General features: G+C 47.2%; 1 protein-coding gene across 1 annotated transcript in view; it reads right to left on the reverse strand.

Moving 5' to 3' along the window:
- Window positions 1-21,007, reverse strand: part of LOC131209368 (chaoptin) — a 50,041-nt gene extending 29,034 nt beyond the window's left edge. The window contains exon 1 of the mRNA XM_058202422.1: window positions 20,773-21,007. Within this exon, the coding sequence (XP_058058405.1) occupies window positions 20,773-21,007 (235 nt within the window). The remainder of the gene's footprint in view (window positions 1-20,772) is intronic.
- Window positions 21,008-26,215: the final 5,208 nt, after the last annotated feature.

Below are 26,215 nucleotides of genomic sequence, written 5' to 3' on the forward strand. Positions count from 1 at the left end.
TAATGAGCGTTGAGCGTTCTGGTTGCAAACTTTCCATCCGTTTGTTTCAGGTCCAGAAAAAAGGGCCCAAAAACCACGCGGTTCGCGGTGTTCCAAGTTTGTCCTGTTCAAACATCGTCCATGATGACTCGTGGCACCATCGTTGCGTGAATTAAAGTTTTATTTACCAACAACACGCCATTGCCAATGACTCCTTCCGGCGGGCGAGCCAGGTGGTGCCGATGCTTTTGGTGAGCTCGGCAACAAACCGTGTATCGCAAGCTAATCACCATAAATTGGGACCAAAGAGTGAGCATTGAAATTAAGTTAGCTAACAGATGGCCTTTTCCATGTAAAACATGCAAAATTTCCGATTCCCTGCCAACGGTGTTTCATGAACCTTAAGCGACATGAGCTAACAGATCGAATTTAATTTTGAAACACGTTTCCAAGAAGTTACATCAAATAATAGTTTCAAATTGAATTATGTTCAAACAAGGAATTCAAAATTGATTTACAAAGATGCTTACAAATTTATAAACTTTCATTTCCAGTGATAACAACACTACGAAGCCACGCTGTTATTACTGGTAATAAGCTAAACCTCAAAAGTGAAGAAGTTTGCATTGATTTATGCTTCAAAGGGAACCAACTTCGAAAACTCGAAGTCACAACTTCCCGATCAAACATCACCCCCAAAAAGGAGCCGTTCCTCACAACTGTTGCTGTCACCGTCCACTCTCCGGGCGGCCACCGTCGTTACGACCACCGTCAGTATGGTCATCAGCATAAAAGTAAGATTATTGGTATTTAAAGTTCCTCCGACCCATTACGCCGTGAAAGGCACCAGTGTCTAGGTTCGTCCAAATACGGCTGACGAGTAATAAAATTGCTGCTCCATTTAGCTCATTCCCCCCGACTCGGTCGGGAGGTTGCGAAGAGAGTGAAAGTTCTTAAGAAGTCCGATCCACCCTGTGCAAATAGTGACCCCTCACAGTATGTTGGCCATCTTGCTCAGCATATCCCAAAGCTTCTTCTCGTCTTGTGGTCGTTGGCACTCATTGGTCCTTGAGTGAGATGTCGGGAAAAGTTGCTCCTCAAGTAGCTCGGTCGGTGAAATGGACTATCGTCAGTGTTCGGCAACAAGCATTTGTCAGTAGGGCCCGAAGCAGGGCCCGAAGTAGGATTGTCGGTATCCGTAAAAATGTTGCCCTAAGTAAAGGGTAACAAAATTTATGGCTCAAATTAAACTTTGTATCGCTTCCCGCCTCCCGGGCCTCCGGAAGTAATGGGACGGGTGCGCGTGCCCTTCAAAGACACTCGGCAACTCCGTTGAACGTAGGGCCCAACGGAGTAGATAAAATTGTCCCTTGCCACCGATTAAAATCAGTCAACTGTTTTGTGGAAGCTGCAGAGTGCGAAGGTGATCGGGGAGGACGTCGCTGGTGGCTTCGGGCGTCTGCTAAATCAGTTCATTCTAGGGTGGCAAAGTTCCAGGGGTCCCATTGAATCTTGGAAGATTAACTGATGGGCGGATCGTTCCCGTTAGCGACTGGCCTATGCCTTGGGTCACCAGCAAATGGAACCCCCCGCGTCTGGATTTCAGTTTCCTTTTCGACGCGATTTTCAACAGCTCACAGCCCGTGGCACAGTAAATCAATCAACTCGAACACACAAATTTCGGCCCCAATCGCACGGTTTACCAGGCGTCTCCATTAGAAAATAATGATAACATTTCTCGGTGTTCCTGAATTCTCCGCGCGGGAAGTCGATTTGCTTTTCGTGAATAGTTTTGCACTCCGGTGGCATCTTGCACATCGTCACCTGGCCCCAAGACCCTGAGCTCAAGGTGCCACGCAACCGACGCTCGTCGTCGAAGGACCCTTTTTCGTGGCCCTCTGCCCAGCGGTGCTGAAATATTCAACGGCAAGGTGCATGCTTAATTCACTGGCATTTGCCACGCAAACCACAAACACTCTACGGTGCGCGAGCCTGCAGCAGTGCTCGGTACTTCCCTGCCAGGCAGCAAATGGTCCCGCTGTCACCTGCAAAAACGTGTCCATTTTCCGTTCCTTTCCGTGAGCCAACCGAATCCGATTCCGACGAATTTGTCACCAACGCTCGCACGGTCCTGGTGCTCTGGCCGCCGTCGCTTCTATAACAAGTTGGTGATTTAAAGCGCACGTCTATTTCAATTCCACGCCCCGGTTTAATTATCGTGCCATGATGCAATTATACAATCATGCAAATATGCTTCGTCCCGTGCCCATGATACGCCTGCACACACTCAGGAGCGTTCCGAAATCCGTGAACGAATGTCGCTTTTCGCGCCGGTTTTGTCGAGTTGAAAATTCGTCGCTGAACCGCAAAGCTGATGAATTATTTGCTCACCGGGCGCACACCGGGTCTCGGTCGGGGTGGAATTATTTTGCCCGCGATTGGACGGCCCTTCCGATTGGCTCAGCCCGGACTGGCCGGAACTCCGGGCGTCCGCCGGGCGTACCGGTGACTTTGTAGTCACGCACGAAGGACTTCCCGGTGGTACTCTCCTGGGGCGGTTACATATTGCCGGCACTCCGCGTCGTCGTCGTCGTCGCCGTTCGTGACCGAGAGGACGGCACGGCAGATAAAAGTATCTGATAATTATTTTTCATACACCATAATCAAGGCATGTTTTGCAAGGCCCCGGACATCGTTTGCGCTGCGTGAGCCGCGCACTTGGCCGACGCGAGGACGTGGGTAATAAATTGTAAATGAATGTTGCACGCTTTGTCTAAGCCGGTCCACTTCTACCTATTGTAGAGTGAATGATCAGGCCAAATCAGTTTAAAGAACTGTTGCCATGTTTTACACATTTTTTTTCAAAGTTTACCTTACCAATAGGGTGTGTTGGTCATTGCGTGGCTGATAGAATTCGTTTCGAACATATTATCGACCTCTAGTAGAGCCATCATCAGAACGATATTTGGGACGCGTGTATCACCGGCAACATCGGATTATGTTTCTTCACAGGGATGGAATATGGTCATTATCTTGGAAGGTGGATTAGATGATGAAACGCGACACACGCAAACAGAGTCATTAGCGATGGAACAAATGAGAGTTCTCCATTTCAGCAAAGTCGATATCTGCACTCATTTTAACGAACCTCTAAATGGCATCGACGACAGCGACTCAATAATTTTAAATCGTTATTTTTCGCAGTTGTAATTCAATAAACGCTCGTGAAACAAAACCCCGAAACACAAAATTTCATTGAACGCTTAATGAAACGTGTCAAATATCAGGTGTTCTCATTGCAACATACTTTCGCATGGTTAACAACACTCAATCAATTAAACTAGCGACACCACTGACAAGTACCGAATTACATCAATCGTGTACCATTTACGTTTACACATTTTCAAATACTTAGCATTTTACAGAACAAAGCATTTGTTTGGAAAACAAACGGACATAAACTTTCATGTCGCGATCCATTGCTCGCTATTGTTTGTTTGAGGCGGGTACAGTGTCGTTCAAAGGACGAAATGCGATGCACGATGTGTCGGGGCCGCGTATCGATCTGTTTGGGTGCCGCCGGGTGTAACATACTGTAAATAAAGCGACGCCGGTAGCTATATTATCGGAGCTCTGCATTTGTACATTTCCCCAGGCAGACGGGTCGGTTTATGATGGTTTGTTTACATACGCGCCCGTGCCGTTGTTTGGTTTATTTTATTAGCAGTTTGTATCCTATAATAGCTCGAAAATGCTGTCCACTGCAAAACAACATGTCCACTGCAACTAAAACTTGAGTTGTAATATTTGTTTACACAGGAAGCCATAAACAATAGTAGACAATTTTACGAAAGGGCAATCAAAACTCTTGTCGAATATGAGTCCAAGTGTGACATATTTTTTTTCTCCCGTTATTTCACAGGCTCTGGTAAGCGTCAGAGCCGGCTCGTGGCCATGGTGGAAACAGATGAGCCTCGGTGGTAAAAAAAGCAATCCAATTTTACACTTTCTCCGCTCGCTGCACGCACTTTGCGCATGGGGAAAATGTGGCCGCCGGTTACGGCAGCGAGTAATGCCAATAAAATTAGCATGCAACATGTGAGCATGTGGGCCATCGTAACACGGCGCGACGTGCCAAACACTCCCGGCTCATTGTAGCGAGGACGTGGGACAAACAAGGGCAACTTCTAGCCAGTGGCTCCACCGGCACGGATCGCGCGTCCTTGTTGCGGTTCTCCCGGGGCCCCAAACGTCAAGGTGTGTCGGGTGACAATGGGCTCGAGTGAGACGGGGCCGGGCGGGGCTCGGCGGTCACTGGGCGCCGTTTGATAGCGATCATCATTTTCTGCCCCGAGCCTCCCGGGAGCCATTCGGGAGGCGTTATTTATGCACTCCGGGGAAAGTGTGTCACGTTTCTGAGCGGCTCCCGGGCGGCAATCCCGAGATCCCCTCGATACCGTGGTGCCGGTAGCCTTTGTATCCTTTTTTGCTACCACCTACCATGTGTCATTGCTGGTGGAGGCCCATTTTCGTGTGACGATTAGTGTGGCCGGCTCTAAGTGGCCAGAGTCACGGCCCTGGAATACTTAACGGGAATACGTACAAATTATAGGTGTTAGCAGCAAGCACGACTCGTGTGCGGTATCCTGTGCCTCCGGGGGCCGCCACGAGTGGGATGCTCGAATCAACTAATGGCACACTCTGGGTGATTAAATATTTGCATGAGTAATATGGGGAGCCTTCGAGGCATGTGAACATTTATTTAAAACCCTTTCTCCGTTACAATTGCTTCCCTAATGAAATTTTAATAAGCTCAATCGGGACAAGTAACTAGCCTATAATGTATTCCAACAAAATATGTATCCAATTTTACAACAACATGGAGTGAGCAGTTTTTAAAACAGTTAAGTGAAAGAACATAGGCTGTGGCCACCTTCTCGGATATGCTGCGCGGTTCCTTGCCGGATATAAGGACAAGCTCATATAATTAGTTTCATAGTGGAAGTGCTTAGTTTTACTTACAACAATTCCTCTTCACTTTCTTTGATGACTTTGTGCCTTTTAGTCGGTATCGCAATGTACAGGGTGTTCTATTAACGATGCATGATTTCATTTGGTTATAAAAAATAAACGGCTTAATATTTTCCAATTGTATGAAAGGTTCATTCATGATATTTATGTAGAAAATATAATTCTGGTTGCAGAAAGTTGGGAAATATGAAAAATTTATTTCCAAAGTGGTAGGACGCCAAACCAGTCGTCAGAAGCACAACTTGGACGGCGTTTGGTTTGAGCAGGACGGCGCTACGTGCCACACAGTGACAGCCACAATAAAAATTTAAGTTATGCCAACATTGCAGCAGCTATTGACAACCTTAAGACCCAAATTCAAGTTGCTATTGACGAAATAGGACCAAAATACAATAAAAAATGTACTCAAAAATAGGTCGAGCGAATGAGCTACTGCCAAGTCAATTGCAGTGAACATTATACCAAAATTGTTTTACATAAAAAATATCAACAATTAACCGTTCAAATAAAAGTTCAAGCATCGAAAAATATTCAGCCGATTTTGTTTTATAACCAAATGAAAAAGGTGCATCGTTAAAGAAACACCCTGTATCATCAGTTCTTACATCGATTACCTGGATTTGCTTTGAGGGTCGATTACCTGTATTTTCGTCCCGTCAAATTACATCACGTATTCTATTGATTTAAGGTTTGGTGGTATACACCCCGGCCATGCATCCCGTTGGTAGCAGTTTTTGCGCAATAAAAGCTGCACTCACCCTATCAGATGGGCGAGCGTGTTCGTAACACGCTGCCAGCTCTTGTGCTCTTAATTTGTAATCGGAAAAAATCATTCCAAAAATTCGTCAAAACTTCATTGCATACAACATTACATGCAACACCCGGGATTTTCTCATGTCTACATTTATATCAATTTTTCTCCAAATCTACTGAACCAATCCGTGAAGTTTGTGACGCCGGACAGTGAATCAATCACCGATTTCTGCAGTTGTTAAAATGTTAAAAATGCACCTCTCACAGGTAGACCCATTAACGAAAGTGTCGATAAAGTTACAGAACGGTTAAAACTGTTCAATGGTTAATCGTTACCACCTGGGCGATGCTAACATGCCGATCAACTTTGGTTATTTCTATGATTTTGTCGACATTTTCGATAACGGGTCTGCCTGTGCGAAGCGCATCTTTAATATCAAAAATAACCGAACTTTAAACTTTAAATTGTACAATTGATACTTCACGAGATATCGATCACTAGAGCCATCTACCGAAAAAATCATGGATTACTTTTTCCCCAACGTAATATACTAGATATCGCTGGAGCCGATCTTCTTTCGAGAGGATCTTCTTTCCACGCAGCTGTCGATTCGAAAGTAACCCAAATATATAAATAAATAAATAAAAGAAAAACTAAATAAGTGTTCCAGTTCAGCGTGGAATCGAAATAGTGTACGCTCCTTGACAATACCTAACCCACTTTAGTATGGTTCCCTTTTGTTGTACGTTGGCAGATGCTGTGTGCGCCGGCAACCGAACTCGTGAATGCTCGCATAACTACTTTGAAGCTGTGCGACGGCCATTCGTGTGTAAATCTTCTGGCATGTTGAAGCTCAAGCCGATCAAGCACCGTCAGGCAAACAGCTCATGCTCAGCCGCCAACAGAGTGACCTAATTAAATTTGCCATCTCAGCTATTTTGCATGCCTCTCGGGCTGTGGTCGGAAAATTATAGCTTCCCTAAAAGCGAAGGCATGCCGTTGCTTCAATGGCGGAATGGGGCATCGCCCTGCAGCTCCGGAGGGTTTCGGAGTGCCGCGCGTTCCGAAAGCACCAACTGGCGGGACTAGATTTGCCGCCGTGTTTCATTACCACCACCGAGAAGGGATGAGCATACGTTTAGCCAAACACAAATACATGTTTCCTGCCGACGGCCGGCGCTCGTCTTCTAGCGAAGCACACTCCAGACGGTAGTGGGCAAAGATAAAGAGCGAGAAATTAAAGAAAAATATTTTCGCAAATGAACAAAGATGATTGTTCCACAAAACGTCGCCGTCCGTAGGGAAGAAACTAGATATGCAGCCCTCGGGGCAGGTGGCAGCTTTGCCTGGCAAAACGATCGGCGAACGTAGCGAAAGGGAAACGATTCAAGGCATTCGGTGACGATTATATCGTCTGCGTCTGCGTTGCTGCAATATTAATGGCATTATTTGCCACACTAATTAATGCTGCTCGCAGTGCTGCAGAACGCGTTTTCAGTAGAGTTGGTGTGTGGCCAGCGATCTCTAGCTACTAACGAGAGCAACTGGCATAGTTTAACGCATCAGAAACGGTACAACCGATGATGGGTAATTTTTAATTAGAAAATTCGAAACAAATATTGAACAGCTAGCACTCTACTGTGAACCCCTGTTGTTCGTAATGGCATCCAACCAGTTCATCAGATTTTTTTTCAAATCGATCGAAAATATATACATTAAAAGCACCGTTTCCATCGTTTTTCCTCGTTTATATACGCGCCTTGTCTGATCGACCATCCATTCTGCTTATTTCAATTTATCATCACGATTCACCTTATCGTGCTCGTGAAAGCGCAGCCATCTCGCCGCTCGTTCGGTCGCATTTTATCGTTTCATTACTCGCATTATTCTCCACCACTTTACAGCTCCAAACGTCGGGCTGTATCATTCCCTGCGAAAAAAAAAATGTTGATCAAGAATGGGAACGATGGTACCCCCGCGATCACTTACCATTCCCGCTTGCGTTTGATTACCGACACTTGATTGCACTGTTTAACTTCCCGTGTGCCATTTTTATCGACTGACTCGGTGGCCATTTTTGCATCCAATTTCCCTCGGCCATCGCTGCGACAACCTGTAGCGGCAACACGGCTCCCCGAGGTCGGGGGCACGTTGCTGCAACGACGTTGATGATGATTTTCCATTTCCCCAGACCCGGTACACCGTGTGCCGCACTAGCCTTTTCCAGTCGTTTATTGACATTCCGTACAAGGAAATTGTTTTACGGTGGGGTTGTGCACCAAGCACACCAAGCACTGTTGCTGTTTATATTGGCATTTCTATTCGGTGGAATTGTTTTCCGTTTATCAGGAGCGAAACTGAAAAGCAACTCAATTGCAACGCCGAGCTACGCCGAGGACGAGGCCCCTACGATTCCTGCAAATGCAATATTCTCGTTTCGCAATACTCCTTAATCCTCGAGCCAACATTATCATAATGGTGTTCTAAGTTTAGCATGCAAACACTTGTTTCTATTGCTCGACACAGTGCAAACGATTTGCGTTCACTCGAAACAATCTCCACTTTCCTTCCGCGGTCGGCCGTGAGGACCGAATATTCTCAATGTCACTCAATCAACACTGATTGTAGATTGAATTTTGCCAACAACAATAAACAGAAATAGACCGGCGCCAACCGCGGGAAATATCGTTTATCAAAAAAGAAAAGATGGAGAGAGCGCGAGCGGCAGGTCGTAATCGCCACGGTTCGAGTCCTCCGAGGACAGACCATGGAAAGGCAAATTGAACCTCAGCTCAGAAGTGGCGCACCTTGCGGCCCGGCCTAACCGAAAGGGTACTGAAATCGCTCCCAAAACCTAGCCTCAAGGATACGAATCCTTTCTGGTGCCAGCGTCGAGAACTATGTCAAGCGCTCGGTTCCGGTCACAGTGCCCCCGGTGAAGGCGAGCCCTCTAAATCCTCGCTGAGTGCGGTGAGCCTCAACCGGAGTGTCTCGGCGATGGCCCTACTCGGGGTAGCAGAACGGACATTCAGCGTGCCGGACCGAAGCGAATGACCCACGATGACAGGACACACGAAACAAAGAACGTCGGTCGGTCGGTCTCGGTCTAGTAAAATTTACCGGAATCTTTGGCGCAAATGCTGCCCCTCTGAAGGACACCGCGTGAGCGAGTGAGAAAAGGTTAGGGGTCGGTTTTTGCTTCCGAATTTGCCACCTCCCACGGGACAGACAGGCCGAAGCGAACGAGGTCGTTGATTAAATGATGAATGATCGAGCCTTTTTGTGTGGCCACCGGCGCGACCTGAGACATCCTATTTCGCCTCGCCTCGCCGCTTTTCGTCGGACATCATCAGCAGCAGTAGCAGCAGCATTAACAGAGTGACAACCGGAAAAAGGGTTCCGACGGGAGACGGGTCCCAAATCGAGGCCCGACCTCTGTCGTCGACTCTTCACACCCGTCAGGTGGCACGAGTCCTTTAGGCGACTCAATTTAATCCTCCGACCTGTCGGAGCGGGGCCGAAATGATATTTGTGGATCCCGCCCGCCGGACAACTGTTTACCCAGTCAGGAGCAAGGCGCGTGAGAATACTTTAAAATATCAATCACGGGTTTCGCCCGAGAGTGGCACTCTGTTACACTCTGATTGAAATTAATGAAATTCCTATTGGGCGACACTTGGGCGCTAAGTGTAAATTAAGTAAATTCAATATTGACCGTACCATTTTGCTGTTGCTCCTCTCGGCGATTGGAAGACCCAAGAATCGTATCTTGAACACATCTTGAGCTTGAGTAAGCGCTCTCCAATGCTCGCGGCGTTGAATGAGCTGTAGCTTCCGAAAATTCCATTCAATCAGAAATTGTTGCGATGTAAATTTTTGTTAGAACATTCTTCGAATTCCAATCAATATTGTCGAGCACAGGACCTCAGTTGGAAGATGATGCAGAAGCCCAACTCGAAGCCTTCACTAATCGCCAACGTGCCGATGCTTGCGTAACGGATTTAACGTAGCTATCGCTCCTCCTTTCGGTGAAATCCCCATACATTATGAAACATAATACGTTTATCAACTGTTGGTCACAAACAGCATTCAGCGGCAGGTTCAGCGATTTTTTGCTCCGATGCCCAATGTCCCGAGTATAATCGCGCGAAATGCGGTTCCCACTGCTAAGCCTACCGACTACTAAGTTGTGTAACAGGCCGGCCGGCGCATTACATGCGTGTGGTTTGCGATCGAGCCTCAGCGTTTGGTGCCGTAGAAAACTCCACAAAATATGGCCGCCAACAACAACAACAATGACAATATCGAACGCGTCGCACATTCGTCCTTTTAATCCTGCTTTAGCGCTTTCGAATCCATGCCAAGACACGGGCGGCGTGGTCTCCCCCACTGGGGGAGAGGATTTAATTCTGCGTGAGCCACACGGTGACAAGAAAACAACAAAAAAATGGCGGAAACCTGCTTTGTGGCAACAGCTGAGTGCGATATGGAGCGTGTCGGCGTCGGGGATGCTTCACACACCACAATTCGACATTTATATTGATCAATGCGTCGGATAATGCCCCGCTCCCCCCCAAGGCCGGTCTGGTCTGCGCCGATGATAAACGTTCTGTTTTTGTGTCAATTATACGCACTTCGGGCGAACGGAGCATGGAGCAAAAACAGACAGCAAAAAAATGGAGGCAAAACACGCGGCTCGTGAAAATGCGATGATGGAAATGAAGGCATTATTGAAAAAAAGCAATCCTTCGCTATCATCGGTCCGCCTCGACATGCAACCACAAACCAAACCCGGCTGGCCGCGTTTTGGGGGTGGCAACATAACGGGCTGCCACGGCTGGTGGTATCTGTTGAAACCACCTTTCACGCTTCAGCGGATAGTGTCGAAGACATCGCGGCACGGTGCTTGGTGCGATCGGTGCAACAATCAAAAACGATTCACGCGATTCCGGACCAATGTATTCTGGGAAGCTTCCAGACCAATATCCTTCGTCTGCGAAAGTATGCTCAATGCAAGGGGATTACGCGTTGCGGGCGAAGAAACTCTCCACACAAAGGGATTGCATTGGCCTTTAGAATCGAAAATCGTTATGTTTTGGTTTGTTTACATGTTACCCTATGTTTTACATACCATACCTCATAGCTTGGCTTGGGGCAATAAAGCGTGCACTCTGTCTAAGATAATTGTAAACATTGATTGCTTCAAACAATGGTGAAGCATTATCTCAGGAACACTGAGAACCCCTTCAGCTAGCATGGCGACGAAACGCTTGGTAGGTTTTCATCCATAATCTTATTTATCACCGAACTAGTTTTGTTATATTTGATTTTTAATAGAACCCGCTGAACACGCCCAACAATAAAATTAAACTACCTCCAAACTAAAAACAACTTAGGTTGCAGTGTTTAGTTCAAGAGGCCCAGTCTCTCACGCTTGACTGGCAATTTTTCCATTATCATAATGTCCAAGCAAAACAGCTGTCAAAAATTGGCTGATTACTCAAAATGGCTGAACTTTTCACCATAAGTCACTGACATGTGTAGCAATCCCAACGCCTCAAAAAATTGGACATACATAGACCGCGGAAATGTTAGAAGTTGCAAAAATTTTAGAACACACCTCGTATGTTTAAAAATATATCTCTAAATTACAAGCCTTTTTATAAATAAGGTTCCCAGCGGAAGAAATCTACATTGCAACCCATAAATCAAGATTATAGTTTAATAATCTGTTATCAATACCATCGACCGCCGACGAAATTTTGCTACCTATCGTAGGTGCAAAGAAATAATAATAAATATTATACACAGTTTCCAATTGTGTGGACCCAATTCATTCATTCCATTCCGTGTTGGTTTATTGTTCTGCGCGTACGACTTTAAAACCACGACTCCACCATGGGACACGATGCTTTGGTATGTTAAGCAGCGGAATGCAATTTATCTGCCAAAAGTCCACCAACAGCGGCTATCCGCTATATCGATCAGTGCTGAATCGTGGTTCATTTTTATTTAAAAACCCCATGTGTGGCCGATGCGTCTAGCCGATTCGCTCGTCGGTACGCTTTCTGTGTTGTCTGTACAGCCTGTGGCTTGATCTGCGTTTAAATCATCGATTATTTAAGCAGCCGCCCCAAACCAAAGCGCCAACGAAATCGCGAAACGCAAACCACCAACAAACGCCGGCCGCCAGAAGCGCGTAGCCAGCTGGCCGGTCGGTCTAAATCTGGCGGAGCTGAGCGGCGAAAATATTCCAAAATGTCATGCAAATATTTTCGCTTCTTTATACATATTTATAAATGTTCACGTTGTTTGTTTATTTATATGTGTTCATGTGCCCAAGCCACCCGCGAGCCTCGACGACGGGCGATTCGGCGTCCTGTACGTGTGTACGCCGGTCCTCGCATTTTTGTCATACCCCCGGCCACTCAGCCATTGAGGCCGCAGGATGGGGACACTCGAGGATGATGGTGAACTGGCGTACATGTTTATGTACACTTGGTATTGCTTTTTTGCCTCACACCGATGCTTTGTTGTTTCATTCACGAGCATCATTTGCTCGGCACGCAGATCAGCGGTGGTCCCTTTTTTTTGGCTGTTGTTCCGGAACATAAGCCCGTTCCAGGCTCGTGCACAGAGTCTAGTCCACGCTGAAGGTCCTCGAGCGCATCAGGCAAACCTTGCTGGCGCAAAAAAAAAGGTTGCGCCCTGTAGGTGGCCTCGGAGCGCGCTCTGAAGCATTCCGGAAGAAAAACGAACATCACGCACGCACATCTGACACATAGCGGTCGATTGATAATCTTAATTTTGCGACTTTTCACTTTTCACCGTTGCTCTGTCGTTTTGCCGGTGGCAGGGAATCTCCCAAAAAGGGGTTGCTGCAATGGTGGAAAAGCGCGGGCCTTTTCCGGCGTTTCCGGGGTTTTGTTTATTTTTCTGTTACGCATTCGGGCGATGGTGGTCGATGCACTCTAGTCAATGCACCACTCGGCCGGGGATGGAGCAGATAGTGGCCGAAGTGGCGAATGGTTTTTTACACTATTTTCTCTGCAAGAACCCGGAAACCGGAGTCCCGGAGAAGCTCCCACTGGCCAGGCGTATGCAGCACCATACATTGTTTGCCCGGGCTTCTGTTTGTTTCCCCTTGGCGGATTATGTTGATGCTCGGTGCGGGCACTGAACCGCAGCGGAATACTTTGTTGGCCGGCGGTGTTTGGTCGATTCGGAGTGAAGTCACTTGACTTCCGTCGGGAACCGGGGTTCATGCCTTGGCTTATCTACTCTGTTGACTACTCAAACGGAGATAATACCGCAGTTAAGTACACATACAGCAACAGATTAACGCACCCCGTCAACACTTGCGGCGGTACAGTACGAATCGGCGGTGCCTTCATTTTGTGTGCTGAGCCGAGCGTCGTGACGAGCCCTGTTAAGAGGTCAGCTAAATTTCTCTTCTTGCTGGGATATCTTGAAAACCAAGATGGGTTTGAAGATATCTTATTTATTTGGTTATTTTTTGGTTTGGTTACCATTTGGTTTATATATATACATTTTTTTTTTATTTCGTTGGTCTCTGCGTCGAGAATCAGACTTTTTTTAATACACAAAACGGTTTTTTTTAAATTTTATGCAAATTTCTATTTTTTTAAAGTAAGTGCCATCGCTAGCTATACATTCCTCCTATCTCTCTGCTAAATCATGGATTCCCAGAGTAAAGAATTCTACGACTTTTCCACCCTTTCGACTTCCTCGTAAAAAACAAAGTGCTGCTCAGCCAATATGTGTCCCTTCGATGAAAAAGAGTGAATGGTGAATAACGTATGGAGGGATAGCAGCTCTCATCCAAGTGATTTGATACTATCCTGAAACAGTTTTTCTTTTTGGGTCTTGATCTTTTCAATTTGATCTTTTTTTGTCAGTCGCGATCTGAATTAACTTTTTCATCGGAATTTAGGAGCTTGTGATGCATCACACCTTTCTGTCCCATCAGAAAGTTCGTTTTCTTGAGCCCACCGATGTTCTTTCTTTGTTCGCCATTTAGAAAATTTTTAATCCTCTGAAATCACTGCGATATTCCAAAAACATCTTTCAACAAGCACTTGGTGCAATTCCGAAGCAGTTTTCTTCAAGAGGTAGCAGAAAAATAATAATCCCCGCAAAACGTCATTTTGATATGGTCTAACCCTTTCGTTTCGACCTGAACTCATTTACCAGATGTCGAAACAATGTAATGATGAATAAACAGCAAAACTAGGAAGTCCAAATCGGCAGGTAGATCCAGTTTTTTAACAGTCCGATTCTCAACGCATAGAGTATTGAGAAATTGTTGTACGTTCGACATAGAGTAATTAGCGGGACATTATTATTGAAATTTAGCCCAACAAATCATCAAATGAAACTTTTTCTTCAAGTTAATACTAAACATGTACGGTACCCTTCCAATACCCACAAAGGATGCCACTCCACCAATTTTGTACAGCAACGAAGCATCTCGTCGAAACAAATTCACCCCATAAAACCTCGTTTTTGAATCGTTCAAGTAAACTTTTCCATGCACAACCTGCAAGATAAAATTTTCCTTTTCGGTTGAACACACAACTTCCCCTTTCATGGCGGTGCTGTTGTTGTGTCATTTTTGGCAGCAATTCCAACAATAAACCCCCTGAGGCCACTCATATCAAAGAGTCCACAAACTATCCCGAAAGGCAAATCTTCGATCATGCATGAAATTGAACTTTGTCGGAAGCAGCAGGAAACGCTCGGTGTGTCGCTTGGAGAACAATAGGTAGTAATATTTCTCGAACTTTGATATTTGATGCTTGTTGAAAATACATGAGCGGCGCAAGTGAAGTAATACAACTGATTCATGCCAACTACATGCAATCATAGAAATGTAGAAAAATGTAGCATGTTGTAGCTACTCATTGCAGCTGACTGTGTAAATAAACCAAAAGAATTCACTGTGTACAACACATCTGAGCGTTTGTGTTTTTGGTTTAAACATCACCGGGACGATGATCGTAAGGAGCTGCTGCATCAGGAGCGTCCTGCCGTTGGAACAGGCCTGCCAGGTGGAACAGGTGTGAAAACCTCAAGCAAACGTATTTTCTTACGCATCCACAGACCAAACAACGCTCACCTTGTGGCGGAAACTCGACAAAGGCGCTAGTCAAAACACTCAACACCAATCGACTGTACAGGTAGGGGGCCAATGATTGAGAGGCCAGGGTACGAAGCACCGAAGACAATGTGCTCGTTACTCCATTCCGTTCCGTCTCCCACCCGAAATTGCCGGGGGTTGGTTCAGTTTTTTTTTTGTGTTTTGAAAATGAGTTAAGAGCCGCAAGTGCCGACCCGAAAAAAGACCCGTCCGCTACCGAAAGATGTCTATTTCTCGCGTCGACAGCCTGCTTTCCTATTGTTTTGCGCTTTTTTGCCACATTTCGCTTCCAAGAAACCGGCGCCTCGACCCAACATACTTATATGCCAAATATTGTGACACCGTGGGGCAGCCCCACCGTGAAAGCTTCGTCCTTCCGAGCATTCGCTTCTTTTCGGGCCCGGAACCGCCCATCGGGCCCGGAACTGGGCCGCTTTCTACCGTGCCGAGAAAGGTGGGCAGCTGGTGGGTCGAGATCCGGGGCCATCCGATCCTGGCACATCCTATCTGGCTGGCTGGCTGGCTGGGAACTGGGGGTTTCTATCTCGTACCCAGGCACCGTTTGAAGTCCACGGCCACCTCCACGGGTGGAAACCGAGAGACGCATTCCGGGCGAGTGGCGAAGGCATCATGCCAAGGCCGAGTGTCGGGGGTCGAGCGGGCGAACGGGCGGAAAAACTGTTGGCTTTGTTTTGGCTCGACACTAAAAGCGCACAACAATCCCGTGGCACCCTGCTTCACCCGTGTTTCCGGGCCGGATGCTTCCGGGGCCGACCCCTTCCGGCTTAGGGTCCCGCGGCCCTCGCCTGCCTGGCTGCTTATGTTTGTGTTTTCCTTTCGAGTTTTCCACTGTTTTCTAACCATTCGAGGCAAGGCGCTATTCGTTTGATGTTGCCGGGGTGGAAAAGAACAGCGCGCCCGAGATAAGCAGGTGGCATCGCCAGGATTCTTGTGTTGTTTTTGGGATTCGTTTTTTTACGGTTCATTTTTCTTTTCCCTTGCCTGCCTGGCGTGCTGGCCCCTCTGGTGGATTAGGTTTCCGCTACCCAATGACAATACCTGACAGCTTGCGGCAGAGGCACTTTCGGTCGTGCGGGCGCCAAACGGGGCCAATAGAACAGATATCCGATGCTGTAACTGCACATTACATAAATTTTCTTTTATTTCTCTCTTGTTGTGGAACCCCGAGGACGAACATCCTTCGGCTGGGTGCCAGACGTTTCGGTTGCTTTCTCGCTAGACTACCATCGATCAGGGCGAGTTTCCAAGAATGCCGGGTTTCTAGTGCCGAGAGAAAAGTGCAACCTCCCACCGTTGGCCAGCATGGAAAAGTTCGAAGAAGCGTCAAAGCGACGGGCTGTCGACACCGATGGCTTCCCTTTGCATGAAGGTGTCTTTTTTTTCATCGGAACGGTCGTATTTTACTCTTCGCTTCAGTACACCGGCGGGTCCGCCCGAAACGTGCCCGTGATCCGAATCACCTTCTTTACGGTGCATTTCAATATTTCATTGGTCATATTTTACCGGTTTTTACCGCGACTCCGGGAAGGAAAGTCACGAGCCGTGACCTGGCCGCGAACGGAACGCGAACCCACTGCCACCCGTCGGCTATAATGTGTGGTTGTGGTGGCCACTGGCCCATGACAGGTGGGGGGAGAGCTTTTATTTGATGGCACTTTTGGCTGATGGAGGCGCCTGGTGATGCTTTCCGGGAAGTAATGAAGGCACGGAAAACAAAAAAAAAACTCAGCGTCCCCGACGAAGTGGCCCCGCGTCGGACCGGACCGAAATGAAGCTACTAAAAGTTTATTTTTGTTGAACTGGATGAGTTTCCACCACACGGGTACACGCTGTGTACTTTCGCCCGATGGTAAAGTTATGCTCGCCGCCCGATGGTTGCTTTCGCGCGGCCAAGGATGGGTGGTCCGGTTTGATGGCCTGTTCCACTTCGCTCTGGTTAATTTTTATACTCTCAATAATATTTTGCAAGTGGCTCGTTTTGTTTAACGGTCTCTCGTACGAAATCACGATGTAACAACAACGGACCACGGGGAACAATGGAACGATGGACGGCCAGAAAAAGTGAGGTTCGCGTATAGGCTGGAAGCTCGTGGACATGAGCCACGGCCGCACGCATGATAAGGATAATCTAAAACAATCGCGACAAAGATTGTGAAAGGAATAAACGGCTCTTTCGGGGAAAGCATAAACATAAACGTGCGATGTTCAAAATGTCCTCCGTATCGTGGGAATGTGGGGAACACAATTTATCTTGCGTCTATGTAGAAAACTGGTGCTTTATGTGAATCAGAAGTTAGTTGACTATTTTTTATACGATTTACAGTGCCTAACATGGTTGTTTTTCAATTTAACAAATGGATACGGTACCATTCGCAATCACTTATCTATACTACTGTGGGCAAAATATAATGGAAATTTGTTTAGAGCTCAAAAAATCTTTATTTTGAATCTATGCCATATGTCATCTTTAGTTTATTTTCTGCTCTATGCAATAACCTTCAACAGATTCTTCCTAACGGCTTTTGTCTCCACTGATCGACTTTAACCCGGCGTCCACACTATGAGAAATTTGGCAAAAATGTATGGTAGGTTAAGAAATTATTAACCTTTCGCTAGAGTTCCGTGAGTTTATTTGAGTTGCTTTTGAGCGCGTTATGTTAATGGATTATTTTTCCGATTCGGAATATTTTTTTTCAATTCGACAATTTACGCTAAATTTCGGCAAGTTTTTTGCTAATCAAAAATTTGGATAGTTTTTCGACAGCGGATCAAATTTTGACAAAGATAGCAATAGAAAGAAAGGAAAGGAAACTGAAAAGTCAAAGCATAAACAAATGAACTGTCATTTCACTTACAAGAGCTTAAGGAAGTTTTCGCGCAAAAGCTGCTAGTGTGGACGATAGCAAAGGAAAAACCCTGTAGAAAAACTCATAGTGTGGACGAGGCGTAAAAGTGTCCACGAAAAGGTCTCTTGAGTTATAGCGAATATCCGGATCCGGAATATCCTTAAATCCCATCTTAAATGACACAAACCACGTTTAACGCTCAAATAGTATCCTTTGTAGACAGTTTGGGCGGTTGGAAGCGATTCATAATGCACAACACCGCAGAAATCGATAAAACTGTTTCCCGTTTGTTTTTGGTTACAATAAATTAAAAGGCTGGATTGCTTTCAACTACATTTTGACCATTGTCCTATTGAAGTCTTAGTTATATAAAAAACAAGTTTCTAAAGTTTTCATATACCTTAAGATTTATGTATATATTCTGTGTTGGCCTAACCCATCAAAACGTATGCTTATCGATCCAAAACAAACCCTCTGTGACGAGCATTAAAGTTCATCCACTTGTCTGGTGTAAAGGTGTCATCAAATGACATGTTTGGCACACATCATGCTGGACACCTAAACTACTGCACACTCGAACTCGGGTTCGCCTTTGCCGACAAAGAAGGAAAACCCCGTTTTTGCGAGCAATTACAAAATTAATCTCAGCTGTGTGCGAATTAAACGAAACATCCCCGCAGCATCCAATCACTTTCCCATTTTGTCGGTATTTTGTCCGGAACCGTGATTCTTCGTGATTGATTTTTCAAACCATGCTCCCGTTTTTCTTGCTTAGCTCAGCGGAGAGCCAAGGAAGAGACCGAGTCCGAGGTTGGCCAAGTTTTGGCCGAGATTTCCCAATGGCCCCCAGCGCAAGAGAGAGAGAGAGAGAGAGAGCGTGACGGCCACCCTGTCCACACAATGGCGTTCTCTGCTTGAATAAGGCCCCGTTTTTCTTTCGTGCCATTTTTCCCGTTTTTCATTTAGAGCCAAGTATAAATGGCCAATTTATTTTCCCCGGGCCAGTTCACCGGTACCGACAACCCGGGGTCCGGGCTTACGGGGCCCTTTTCACTCCGAAGCCGATTTCTAGATCCACTTTGAGCATTAACAAATAAAAAGCAAACCCGCCAAGGGAAGAGCGCCCACTCCGGAGCTGCCCGAGCACATCGATCAATGCCCCGATGAGCCTCTTGAAAAGGATTTGAAGAAACGAGAAAAAAACACGGCAAAACCCGCTAACGTGGGTCGCATAATAACACACACGACGCTGGCCGCAAGTAAACAAATGTCCCGAAAAAGCTTCTCGGAGTGAGTGAGTGTGCGTGGAATAACGAGTTGTCACCACTCGAAAAACACGCTTTGGTTTGCGCAAATTGCGGTTTTCTATTTGGCCACTTCGACATATTGATCGTAATGATGCGCCATTTCGGTACAAAGCCGTGCGCCGGGTAACATCCCGTTCCCTGCGATGACTGTCAGTTCTGCTCCTCCGGCCGCCTCGGTCTCGGCTGAGTGGCTTCTTGGGCCAACTCATGCTGACTGTTAACCGAGAATAATTTGATTTCTCAGCAAAACTACGCCACTCCGTTCCTGTTTCGGTCGTTCGATGACTCGATTCACTCGAAGGATGCTCCCGAACTACTACCACTACACACTGCTAACAAGGAAACTCCGGCCAGAGGAACCCACCTGCGAAGATGGTCAAAGTTTTTTCTTTCCCTCTTTTATTCCCACGAAGGTAACTACCAAGAACCGCCCTTCGATGGCACGGTGCCTTCCCCACAGGCGCGGCGCTCGGGGCTCGGAAAAAATAAGCCCGAACAGAAAGATGCAACATTACAAAATGTCAAAATAAACAATCGCAATCCTCTTATTTGTAGTGTTAGTGTAGAAGTTGAATGAAGGAACACCAGGGAACCGGCGCCGGTGGCTGAAACAGGGTACATGCGCCGAAGGGTAGGGACCATTCGTGCTTAAAAGTGTCCTTAGCCCCGAATAAGCCCTGAAAGCCCGCCCCGCCCGGCAGGAGCCGTGACTTACGGAACCTTCCGTCCTTCGTAAACCCGGGTCGTTCCTTGAAGCGCACACCAGTGGACCGTGAAGTGGATACTCTGGCACCTGGGCGACACACCACCGGGGTGGCTGGCCTGGACGCCGCAGGATACACCGTTGGCTGGGGTGTCGCCGGAGCGCTACCGGGAACGGCCAAAAGGGCACTCTCTCGCTCTCTCCGGTCAGGCTCTCCGGTAAAGGACGCGATTGAAGTGCGACTAGCTTGTTAGTGATATTTGCTTAAGGTTGTTTGGTGAACTAGACTCTGCACGGTAAAAACGAAAGGCCGGTCCGTCGGAAGGATCGGGCCAGCTCACGCGAACACGCTTTGAATGCGCAACAAGAAAGCGGAAAAGGTCCTCGTCTCGAACCGGGGGCGGCGAGCAAGAAAAGAAAGTGTCCGGGACTTCTGTTTCGTGCGAAGGACGAATGGAGCGTGTCGAGGGTTTCGGGCCTAAATTGAAAAAAATACGGTCCGTCGGATAACACCCGGGCCTATCATCGGTCGGTCGGAGGCGATCGGAATTTAAATTCACCACGTGCCCCAACACCGGGCCATGTTCCGGCAGATTATCACCGGTCCTTCGCGTGGCCCAACCGGTACGTGTAAGGTCCGTGCGTCCTTACAGGGCGAAGGAGCGCAGCAGAAGAGCAGAAGAAGAAGAGGTATTAGTCAACCGTAGTGCGATTCTGGCGGCGGATTCGGACGGTGCACCCGAAAGGTCAATATTGATCCTTCAATGAAGGCCCGGCCCCTCCCAGATACGCACTGGTGCCGATGGTGGGCCGTGTCGAATCGATTATGCTCCATTTCGTCCTCCCGGGGCCGACGGGTCCCGGGTTGCTCCATGAATAAAGATGGGCCCTCGAGGGCGCGAAGACGGGTGTTTGTTTGCATGCAAACCGTTATCTTAGCACCGTTAAAACTTGGCCCTGGAACCACTTACCTGGAAATTTGTACAGCGACACCTCGTTGCAGTTGATCTCCAGCAGGGCCGTCTGGTTGGGGAGGCTCGCGCACCGGCACATGGTGTTGGTGGGGCACTCGTACGAGATGTCCTGGTTGGTGTAGAGGATGTTGCGGTTGTCCAGCTTCCAGCTCCCGACCGTGCCCGGCTGTATCACCGTGAGCAGCAGTATGCTGACGACGTCGGCGACGGTCCGTACGAATTGTGTCGCCATCTTGTCTGCCTTCGAATCGAATCACGATTTAAAGGACCCCGCGGCAGAATAAGCCTTTCGCGGAGACCTAACGCTGGAGAAGAAAGACGAAGTGACGAAAACGCGGCGTTAGTGGCGTATTTGAGATTGAGACGGATCCGAATCCGAGATTACCATCGATGGATGGCTGTCAAATGGCGGCGGCGGCGAAAGAAGAAAGGGAAGAAATCCAAGCCAATAAAAGCACCCGGCTGGCCACTTTGGAGGATGATACAATCGCACAGAAATTTGGTTCTTCTTTCTCGCTCTCTCGTCTCGAAAAAAGGCAAGACAGCAGACGAAGGCAGTAGCGATAGTCTGCGGCGAATCTGGTATCTTCGCACGCCACTACATGGATGTGGACTACATGATAAATTTGGCCCATTTATCATGCCAACGGTGGAAAGTTGCGCCAAAAGCAAGGGTGAGGCAAAAATAAATTCTACGCGTTACGTTTCGTGGTTTCGTGCAGCTTTGCGTGCTCGAAGCATCTTCGGTTTCGCCGAGGGCGTAGCCGACCCAAGATGGAACTGCAGCACAGAGCCTGGATGACGATGATGATGATGATGATGTAGCCAACAGATTAGAATTGTAACCGAAAAGTTTTCGATCAGACATTTTAAAACTCGATAGAACTTGGAATAGCTTCATGCTGTCGGATCGTGCTCTCGGCACTCGGCACTATTAGTCATCCCGTTATCGGCGCGTATTCTTCGACTTCTGGTCTGGTTCGACAAACTTTTAAAAGGTGTACGCAAAAACCCTGGTATTGGTTTTGTTCAACATGCCAACGAGTTAAAACTTTGCCAACGCGAACGTGTGCAAGCTGTCAGGAATCGGGATGTAATAGAAGTTCGGACATATAAATTGATATTTAAACATTGTTTAACGAAATAATATGAATTCGAGCATTTCGAAATCTCCATGAATATTTTTGTGGCATTATTTGGCACCATTCGTATTAAGTATTTAATTTTTGCAGCCGTTGTGGTCAAACAACATATGATTAATGTAAAGATTATTTTTGTAAAATAATTGATTAAAAGGTTTTTCAAACTATTTACCATACACACTTTTACAGTTTCAAATCGTTGAAGCGTTGATCTCATTCTAAGACCGAAACCTACTTTTATGATTAATTTTTAGTCTCATCGCAAGTTGACTTAACGGTAAAATATCTGTGCCCGTGCATCAAACCGTCGGGATCGGGAGATAAACATTAAAATAAATTTGCTCAGTGGAAAGTTTAGTAAAGTTCTTCGGCCGAAACACCAGCGTTCCACGAATGTGGCAGTGAACCCTTCTCCAGTAAACCAACGGAAAACGGATACGTCAATATGAAAAGTTCAGTTAAAAGATAAAGTGGGTTTTCGTTTGGGCATCAAAACGGGAAACTAAAAATAGGGCTTCTTGGCATAGTGACTACTGGTGAACAGCGGTGAAAGAATATCCCCCGTGACGGGCCCTCGGTTCCCGACCCGACTGGAACACCGGGAACCGAAACGATCAATGTACTGGCGCTCTGCTGCTGCGCTGCGTTGTATCCCCGTCGGCTATGTTCTAGCTACTTCAACAATCATTAATATAGAAGACCTTCACCACGGCACGATGGCCAGAGCGAGGCAAAAAAGTCAAACCTAGAATCCGGTGGGCTCCACCAGTCCCCACCGGCAGCCCACAACTTCACGGAACATCCGGTTGTTTTGGGCAGGGAACCGGTTTTTCGTTCTCCGCTTCGGCGATCCGAAACCGAGGGTCGATTGCTCCGCTGAACTGAGAAACCCTAACATGCGAGGTAATTAAAAAAGAATTTCCCGAGTGAAATATACCGAGAGGTACAAGGGAGGTTGGGCCCGAGGCTCAGCAAACAACCGGAACCGATCAGAAACTGGCCGTCTCACCGGCTGCTCCCGGGACCGGGTAGTGTGAACGAAACGAACGGTCGAAAATTGGTAGGAAATGTTTAAATAGTTTCCATTCGCGGCAGTAAATCGAAAGCGGCGGGACCGCATAGCGCACAGACGGAACGGCCAAGGATCCCGGCGGGGATTCGAGGGGAATGTTCGAGGGACGAGCATACGTTCGATTTTTCGTTTGCCCGGAACGGAACCCTGTGCCCGTCTGATGTTCTGTCTCGGGGACTGCATCAGACCGTTTCTCGGCTGCGGAGGCCGACGACGACTGCAGCGAATCGAAACGAACTGTTCGGAAGGCTCGGTTCAGGAATTCAGGCTTCCCTAATTGTGCGGCCGTCCTTCCCCCCCTGGCACCTGGCACCGATCTCGAATCTCCAACGGGGACTCCGCCGGGACGTCGGCTCCGGTCAGCCAGAAAGCCTCGTCGTGCCGGATTTCGGGCTGCGAGGGAAATTGTTTAAATATTTATTATCTCTGGCCACCATCGCCGACGACGGCGGCGACGGAGCTTCCGGGAGGCACGAAAAATCAAACCGGTCCACACAGGCCGGGTGGAAAAGCGGAGCACGAAAAGCGAACCAAACACGGAATGAATTTCAAATTAATGAAAACCCGCTCGTTGGGGAATTTCCCAAGATGAACCTCGGCGAACCGGGGGATAAATTTGATATATTGCATGCTAATTTCGATGGTCCCGGCCCCGGGTTGCTCGTTGCCACCTGGACGCGAGCGACCAACGAGGCCGGGAGCTAGAGTCGACGCTGTTTAAGGAAATCCGTATCGTGCTGGCTCCCGTGAAAGGAGTGGCTATAATAGATTTAACGAGGACGGCGAGAGCGTAAGCCAACAAATTATCTCTGGCAGCATTTTATTGAAAAGTTGGAGCCGGGTTCCTTCACTCACCCGAATGGGGGCATAATTAGCACAGCATTAGTGCTTATCTGGTTTAGATAATTAGCGCGAATTTATGCACACTCCCGAGTCTACGTCGAATGCCCTGGAGACTCTATGTTGGGAACGGGCTTGGAAAGGAAAGTCACGAATGGTCCACAGTATTCTTTGTAAGCTCGAGCAAACTTTAGGAATAGAGTTCCCATCTATTGATTCTCAACTTAAGGGATATGTCACTGTGAAGTAAGTAGTTTCTTGTTGGGGTCTTACTGGTGATTAGGCTTCTGACTTTCTTTGCATTGACGTATTTTGAGGATCGTTAATGGCGTTAATGAGGATCAAAGCAAGCATCGAAAAGCTGTTAAAAAGAAGGAATCAAAACGCAAGTCCTCGTTTCCAACTGCCAATCGGATTAACTGCTGACATTTGTATCGTTTCAAAATAACTAACTAACGATAACTTTGCTCTCAACTGATTTCTCACCAATCAAATACTACGCCATCAATCAAACTAGTCAACAAATGGTTAAACTTTACCCACCATTATTGATGGGGAAAATAGAAACAAGGCACCGTGCTTAAGGTCCGGCAAACGAACTCATGGCCCGAACTCAAATTCACGATGCGTTTAATGACCCCCAAACACCATCGAAACAGCAACCTTGTAACAAATTGAACATAACTTTCAAACGACTTTTAAAGGATCCGCTTCGGCGGCACGAACTTCACAAGAAATCTTACCACGTCCTGGCGCTCGCAATCCCGCTGGCTTTCGTCTTAATTCTGACATAACCTACACCACCACCGTAGCCATCGACGAGCCCTGCGTCGCCGTCGTCATTTAATAATATGGCCCCAGTGGAACAGGCTCTCTAGCGTCGTCCACGAAGTCGCGTGCTTCAACGCGGCTTCAGTCGCGCGGCGAAGCGAAGCTCACACCATCGCCGCCATTCGGAAAGCAATAAATCACGTCCGACAATACTTCAAGCACGTAACATCCAATCGGAATGGCCCCTAATGCTGCGTGTGTATGTGTGTGTTTGACTTTTGAGGAAGACTCTGCGTCCCGACCCTGGAGCAGCGATTCCGGCGTGGCTGGAGTGCCTCTTGGACGGTGAACATGATAAATCCCTGTCAGTATTATCCCCTTTTCCGATAGCGCCGGATTTTGCCATGTTTCCCGGGTCGTTGGCCGGAAAAGCTAGGCGGGCTTGACTCGGGAAAAGGGACCGCGAGCCCGTGGCGTGCCCGAGCTTATACATCATCATCGGATCAAATCTCTCATCATGGTTATTATTCGCGTCTACTTTGTTCGGCTCACTTGTGGGCTGCGCTGCGTCAACTATGTGAGCCACAGTGCACGGGGACCAACCCGGAAAAGCCCATTCTTTGCCCTGAGGGACGAAGCGTTTTTCAACGAGTCTCGAGCTCCTGCGGAAAAAACAGAATATTATCGTGCCATCACCTTATCCATCGGAAGCCCACAAGCTGCTCAGGGCCCAGAGTGGTGTGCAGTGATAATAATCACTCAAATCGCATCGCTAGTTGCCGGAAGTCGACGAACAAGTCAGAGGCGAACATGCGGTAGCAATGAGTAGCACTTCAAGTGGATGCGCTTCATTGGGGTTAGCTTTTGGAGGTCCAGAACCGCGGACGACATCACGCACGCCATTTCAAGAGGCCCTAGAAGGCAGACACACCACTCGATGGCTTTGTAACTGTAACTAGCTTCTCGTTGACGCTTCATCGTTCAGTGCCTTCAGCGAGGAGCGACAAAAACAAGACTGATTCTAGGTTGAGCCAGGAGAGCTTTATAGCCAATGTACGCATCCTTCTGGTGCTTTTGTTATGCACAACCTCTAGGTGTAATGTTTTTTTTTCTTTCAAACATGCAAACTAATCTTCGAAGAACAATCAGTCATTTTAAATTTGTCTCCTTATGTTAACAGATTTCTGAAATTGTTAATAAAATTTAGGTTCGCGTAATTTCCATAGTTGCTGATTTATCTACTAAAGAAAATGTAGCTTAACTCGGCTTCCAGCCATAGATTTAATTGTTAGCTTATCGCATATAACACCAATTGCAACGCGAATAATCATGATTGTGTACAACAAAACAAAATCATCGTTATGAAATACTTTCTATTTTCACATTTTTTTGACAGCCCAAACTTTCTGTGGATTTTTTGTACTGTTTCCAGAAATGTCTACCAACATCGGCCGCGACGATTGGCGGCCATCGGCAACCAATCACAAATGCTTCAAGTTGAGTGAATTGTAGCATAAAAGTAGAGAACAAGCATATTGCTGATTTCTGAAGCACCATCATCCGAGTTCCGTGCCACTTTCGGCATCATCATTCTGATGCGTAACACACACATATA

Source organism: Anopheles bellator, chromosome 2 (genome assembly GCF_943735745.2).
Source record: "Anopheles bellator chromosome 2, idAnoBellAS_SP24_06.2, whole genome shotgun sequence".
NCBI classification, from domain to species: domain Eukaryota; kingdom Metazoa; phylum Arthropoda; class Insecta; order Diptera; family Culicidae; genus Anopheles; species Anopheles bellator.